At 37.5% G+C, this 7500-nt stretch overlaps 2 protein-coding genes across 39 annotated transcripts in view; both read right to left on the reverse strand.

Annotated features, from left to right (window-relative positions):
• Positions 1-756, reverse strand: part of LOC136839946 (uncharacterized) — a 15368-nt gene extending 14612 nt beyond the window's left edge. The window contains exon 1 of the mRNA XM_067106220.1: positions 733-756. Coding sequence (XP_066962321.1) covers positions 733-756 — 24 coding nt within the window. The remainder of the gene's footprint in view (positions 1-732) is intronic.
• The window catches only part of Mef2 (myocyte enhancer factor 2), a 790604-nt gene that overhangs the window by 63884 nt on the left and 719220 nt on the right, over positions 1-7500 (reverse strand). The window lies entirely within an intron of this gene.

The raw sequence follows: 7500 nt of genomic DNA on the forward strand, positions 1-7500 counted from the left end.
AGGGAGGAACAAAAAAGCAACGCCTCGCGCAGACGAGTGATGTGGATGATCAGGCATCTAATTAACCATCCGACAATTCCTCAACACCTGGTCATATCTCGAAGGGTGTTCCTTGAGTAGATTCATTTGTTTGATGAACGTATGACGCGGGAGAGCGCGCCTTGCGCGCGCGCGCGCACGTAGAAAGCCAGGCACGCTTTTCACACACATCTAGAGAGGTATAGGAAGATTGCATCTGTTGAAAGGTTTGTTGCCCCGCGGGGCTGGGGTGATGTGCCTTACATCGCCAAGGCCTTCTCATTTTTAATTGTGATTTGAAGGTTATTCGTTTTGCGAAAGAATTGTTATTTTCTTCCTTTCTTCTCTCTTCTTCTTCTCTCTCTTTCTCTCAGGCCGCACAAACTCCATACAGTCGACCAATCACAAAATAATGTAATTCCCAGCCATTTACAGCGGCACGAAATTCACTTGAACGAGAGAGAGAGAGAGAGAGAGAGAGAGAGAGAGAGAGAGAGAGAGAGAGAGAGAGAGCCTCCCAGGAGTCCTCCAAAGAACAAACTCCGTCTCCATCACCCCATCTCCACTAATTCCTCCTAACCACCCCAGAGAACAGATGCCCAGATACCCTCGTATTTCCATTCCCCAAACACCCACCCCCTCTCCCTGTCACCCCTCTCCTACCCCTCACCCTACAATCACCCCACTCTCCAGAATCCTAATGGCTCTACTCACCCCGCCCGCCACAGCCTCATGCATCTTTACATCCTCTAATGCCCCATAGGAAGGGGGGTGGGGGGAAGGTTGGGGTTGGAGAGAGAGAGAGAGAGAGAGAGAGAGAAAGGTGTCTTGTCTTTAACGCGGTACTCAAACACGCGTCTACCCTTGTCGCTAACATATGAGGAAAAACAATTAGGCTCCTTCTTTTCTTCTTCTTTCTTCTTCTCTCTCTCTCTCTATCAGGCCACCGCCCATTAGGTTTGTAAGTAATACACTGATCGTCTCAAGCGCGTTGCATGCATGCATGGCATGGCTCTAGCGATTATGTTGGCAATAAACATTCCCCGTGCTTGCATGCACATATATGCAAAGAATTCTTATGCCTACTGTCATACACTAAGTCTAAACAGAGAGAGAGAGAGAGAGAGAGAGAGAGAGAGAGAGAGAGAGAGAGAGAGAGAGAGAGAGAGAGAGAATTTTTGTAAAGAAAAAAATAGAGTATCTATAATCAATTAAAAATCGAATTATTCCGAAAAGAAATTAAATCTACTTTTGGAAAAATGTTGTAACTTCTGCAGCGAAAAATATTACTAAAGGCAGTAACTACTGACGGCCGAGACTAAATAATTATTCAAGCCACCGTAATGATTGATAGCACCAGCGTCATTTAAGTATACCACCGATTCCCTGCCGCGCAGCAATCGACGAACGCAAAATGAAAATAAAAAGTTTGTTAAAATTATCAAATTATATATAACAGCTGTTTTCAACATGAGAAAGATTAGGTAACTATGTCATGCCAAAAAAAAAGCAGCACGTGCCAAAATCAACTCATCACCGAACACAAATTAAAAAAAAAAAAATTAAAAACGAATGAATTACAACAACGGTTTTCATCATGAGAACAATTAAATATGGAAAATATTAAAAGAAATTTGCATTTTTCCTAACATGCAAACCTGAGATTCTTTACATAGGATTTTGCTCGCGTTAGCAAGACGAAACCCTGTGTAAAGAACGAAGGTTTGTATTTGTGTAGGAACAAAACTAAGTCATACAAATAAAATATTACGGAAGGAAAAGAATATGAAATTTGGGCCAAAGGCCAAGCGTTGGGACCTATGAGGTCATTCAGCGCTGAAACGGAAATTGACAATAAAAAGGTTTGAAAGGTGTACCAGGAGGAAAACCTTGCAGTTGCACCATTAAAAAAAATTGTTAGGAGAGGGTGGAAAGTAAGATGGAAGAATGAGAATATGAACGGAGGTAGAGCAAAATCAATGAAAGGGGTTGCAACTAGGGGCCGAAAAGACGCTACAAAGAACCTCAAGTAATGCCTACAGTGCACCGCATGAGGTTGCACTATTAAAAATTGTTAGGAGAGGGTGGAAAGTAAGAAAGAAAATATGAACGGATTTGATCCCCTATGGGGGTAAAATATTAATCAGCACAATTTTCATAAGTGACAAATCTCTAGGCATAAAATCGCCCTGGACGAGGTCACTATTTTTGTTTTTACGTCAAAACTTTACGCAAGTCGTCTGTCTACAATTACTTAAATTTAATTCGCTTGGAAAGGGGAAAAACAAGAAAATGTCCAAGGATTCGAAGCTTCTTAACGCGTCGTCCACCCGGCAGGAGCGGGAAATTGGATTTAGCACAAATGCGAGAGAATACGCCATCGGAATATCTTCGCCCGGGCCGGTCTGCAACAATTTGGGAAGTTCATTTTCATTTCGGTGGGAGACAGAACTGACATTTATCAAAGATGATTTTGGCTGGACATAAATTTTAGATTTTATACGTAAGAGTATCCACATCCAGTTCACGTAGATTTTATATTTTGTAGGTAAAAGTATTATATTCAGTTAACATAAATGTTATAGTTTATAGGTAAAGGTGTTACATTCAGTTCACAAATTTTACATCTTATAGGTAAAAGTATCACATCCGGTTCACGTAGATTTTATGTTTTATAGGTAAAAGTATTATATTCAGTGTACATAAATTCTATATTTCATAGGTAAAAGCATTGCATTCAGTTAACATAAATTTTATCGGTAAACTTAAGGACTTAATTTTCGACTGGGAATTTCCGTAGACTTTTTTCCGTCGCTGAATTAAATCTATCGTAGTTTCTAAAGAAAAAAAAAGTCTTGAATATCTGAATAAATACAAATCATCTCAGACGATCATGAATTCACCAAATATGAATATACTGTACTTAAATATACCTTCAGTAACATATACGGTCAAAGAGATTAAGACACATCACTGAGCTAGTAAAAAAATTATGACAAATATTTCATATAGCTTACGACCGTCATTAGGGCAAGCAAAGATATGTAAACTAAGTTTCTACTTCATCGCCTCACAATATCTAAAAATAATAAAGAAAGGAACTTTCAGCCGAAATGATTACGAGCGACATTTGAGTGACGGACCGATCGCCTGTCCTTCTCCGCTGGCAAATTCCTGAGATGTATACTGGTATTGCACCAGCCCCGGTTTTTCTGACATACCCTTTCGAGGTTAGGACAGATTAGGTTGGGTTAAGTTAGGTAAAAGCTTAACTAAAGACTCCACAGTAATTTGGGTGTGGGAAACATAATGAGATTATTTTCAAAGAAATTCTATGGTTAGTTTTTAAGATGTGGCGTCTCGCTTTTTTCAGGGAAAGGTCTCCATACTCGGTTACATCTCGGGAAAATGCTTCCCGCTCATCCGGGAACCAAACAAAAAGATGCTTTGTATCTGATCTCAATATGGTGTCTCCTCATATGTTTGTCTTTTGTTTGTAGTATGGGCACCTACCCTACACTATACCCTCCACTCCCTTATATTCTACGCTATACCCTCCCTTACATTTGGACACGGGACCAGTATGCTACCCTAAAATGGAAGACTACAGTGTCTGCAAAAATACACAACTGAGAAAAATGGTAGATAGTGCAGTTTTCCCTTGCTCTACTACTGATTTTGCAGATACTGCAAATGGGACCCCCCAAATAACGCACTGAAGAATCATTCTGAAACTGCAGTAACTTATGTATTAGTGTTTCACGAGCCCAGTAGGTGGCAAATCTCAATTTCGAAAATTTTGCCGATACTGCAATTTTCCATTTTAGGGAAGTATGGGCGTATACGAGAAAATTTTCCATTACCAATAAATATTTGCTTCTAGATCTCATGCAGTTATTCAAATGGCGACAGGTAATTAGCGTTCAATGGTCGTGGAATAATATACTTTAACGTTTATAGCCGTTAACGGCATGTTATTTTAGATTTTAATATAAAGTCTTCTTAAAATGTTCTAAACACAAAACGTATATCCTTTCAAATAAATAATTAAATATAACCTCCTTGACACGATAGGACATAACTTACTGATCACAGATTAAATAAGATATATTCTGTATGGTTTTGACCTAAATATACGCAAAAAAAAAAAAATTCTAAACAAACTCTGCACTGTTAAATCCAAACGGTGGTTAATTTATCAAAACATTCTGAAAGAATAGTCTGGAGAATTTTTCTTAAATTTAAGTTTGCGCTAATAAAAAAATGCTTTTACTGACAAAAATATATTTAGTATATTCACGTTCATTTATTGGGCTTATCAATTAGCACCTAAATTGTTAATCGCGTTTCTTAGTGAATACTTTCTGTATTTATCTTCTGAACAACAAACTTCTCTGACATTTCTCGAGATGCAGACCGCTCTGACATCAGAGTGTGTGATCACCTGGACTGAAAATGAAATATATCTGACAGCCATGTTGCATTGAAATATACCATAGAAAAATTACCAAAAATGATAGAGAGAGAGAGAGAGAGAGAGAGAGAGAGAGAGAGAGAGAGAGAGAGAGAGAGAGAGAGAAAACATCCAATTTGCTTTATTTTTTCCCGTATTCTTAAGATACTTCAGAATGAACATTTAGATATGCGCTGGAAAAAAATCAGGCACAAAAATTATACATACAGGGAGAAAAATAGATAGACATATAGATCAAATATAGATAGATGTATGGCTAGATAGACAGATAGATAGAAAAATAGATAGGTAAAAATGACAGATAGATGAATGGATAGACAGACATACACACAGACAGACAGACAGACAGACAAAAGACAGATATATATATATATATATATATATATATATATATATATATATATATATATATATATATATATATATATATATATATATATATAGATATAGATAAACAGTGAGTACTTCTTGACATCCGCAAAACCTAGAAACATTCCCACACGAGGGGATTCAGACTGAATGGACGCCCCATTCCACCCACCCCCTATGTTATTTCCAACTCGGAAAAACAACGGACAAAACACACAACTATATATGGCATCTTTTGATGTCTAGCCGTTCCCGTAGGCGCCCGTTCTGTTCCTGCCTGGCAACGCTATATAGACCCTGCGTTGTCAGGATAGCGTGATTCTGAGGTTTTTTACTTTTTTTTTGTCTGTGTGCGTGAGTGTGTGTGTGTGTGTGTAGAGGAGTCGACCGTGGAATCATTCTGGTAACCTGCTTTCAAGAAGTGAGCATCCTGGAATTCGGTTTACGGGAGGAATTGTTCCGTTACGTGGCTGTTCCTTCGATAGTACACACACACACAACACAAACACACACATATATATATTTATATATATACATATATACACACACATATATAATATAAATACAAATATAAAAGGTGGCTGGTGGTTCCACAGGGTGTCAAACCTCCAAGTTTCCCAAGAGTATTTTTAGGATGAAGTTCGTAGACCCTAGACAATGCCATTCTCCACGCTGTCTACGACCCACCATAGATGATAACTTTTAGGTGCATAATTTATTCCATGAGGGTGGAGAGAGAGAGAGAGAGAGAGAGAGAGAGAGAGAGAGAGAGAGAGAGAGAGAGAGAGAGAGAGAGAGAGAAGTTGAGCTCAACCACTTCAAAAAGAAAAAGAAAATTCTTATTTAAGACAGACAGGTAACGCAGAAGTTTGGTTCTCAAAATTCTGGAAACCAATTATGGGAGGCCTACGCATCCTACAAAAATAAGTTAAAAATAAAATTAAAAATAAAAACCAGAAGCTACTCAAGCAATTATAAGAGTGGCGTTCATTTTTCCTTCTACAGCAGTCTTCCAAATTTTTATAAATACGTAAAATGAGGGAACTTCAATCTTCAATTTTATACCGATTGCATGAACTCAGAGAATGATTCAAATGGGGAAAACGAGAATATACAAAAACAAATAATTTAACGGCACAGAGAAGACAATAAGATAATTAAGTAATTGTCTTGAGTTCTCCTGTCATAGCAGAAACGAAAACAAGAGGGTCTGCTCCTCTTCTTCTTTTTGTTAAAAAAAAAAAAAAAGATAAACGCGATGGGCAACATAACACAGCCTTACAGGACGCCAACTGAGATACCGAGGGAACAGGATGCAGTTTCTCTCTACAAAGACTGACCGCTCGAGTTTCTGCGGGACTCCGGTTACGCCTTCTATCAGGTGAGGTCTTGAAACGCCAATTGTCAAACAATGAAACCCAGCAGGATGATTGAGCGATTGGAATATCCAGCTGGCGTCACAGCACCACAGGATATCGATGACCCTCACAGGAAAGATGTGCCGATATTCTTAATCAGCTGATACGAATTGGGGACTTAGAATCGCTGTTTCCATAACAGTCTGACCGTTTCAAATAATAAGCTAGGAAGCTAGGATGCTTCAAGTAGTTCGGTATACCGCTAAGCATATGATTCAAAATTATATAAACCATACAATAGGAAAACGGTGTCTAGGAATACTAATCTCTTTTAAAATGTACTTCTCTAGTATCCGTGATTATATATATATATATATATATATATATATATATATATATATATATATATATATATATATATATATATATATATATATATTAATATATGTATATATTTACAATTTGAACATATTTTGTAAAGGTAGTCTACGGATATAAACTCCAGGCCTACAAATGCCGTTCTCCAGCCCAGGGCTGGCTCTCTCGTAACCGGCGTCCGTACGTAACGTCCCGAGGGCCGGTACCTTACGTCTCACTCATCAACCATATTATGAGACAGTCAGACAAACAAACAAAAGGAAAACCTTTGCTTGATAGACCTTTCCTCTCAAGAAAGAACGAGCAGACTGATGTCAAATGAGGTTACATTTTTTATTACCTAATCGCCGCAACTGATTAGGCTTTCTACCGTTCATCCTATTATGATGTTGATTTGTTTGTATTAACCTTTATTTTTTACCAACGGGACCAGACTTACGATTTTTTTTTTTAGTTCAGTCGTTAAACTAATAACATAGAGAGATGATTTACAACAACATGCAAGGCTTATCGATTGTAGCTTTTTGTACGGAGCCCTCGTGCGGAATGAATGTCACAAAGTACGGTTGTAATATTTGCGAGAATCAAGGTTATTAAGGTACACAAAAATTGTATACGACACACAAATTATACACACAATTATTAAATATATATATAATATATATATATATATATATATATATATATATATATATATATATATATATATATATATATATATATATAAGTGTATGTATACATATATAGCACGCATTTTCCTCTTAAAGGAAATTACACCGGTTTTATCCAGTTTCTTGGGACGAGGCTGGTACGCCCATGGCCCTATTCATCTGCCTGCAACCATCACAGTGGAGTAACTACTAGGTGTGTTAAGTGTATATATATATATATATATATATATAT

This window comes from Macrobrachium rosenbergii, chromosome 7 (genome assembly GCF_040412425.1).
Source record: "Macrobrachium rosenbergii isolate ZJJX-2024 chromosome 7, ASM4041242v1, whole genome shotgun sequence".
Taxonomy (NCBI): Eukaryota; Metazoa; Arthropoda; class Malacostraca; order Decapoda; family Palaemonidae; genus Macrobrachium; species Macrobrachium rosenbergii.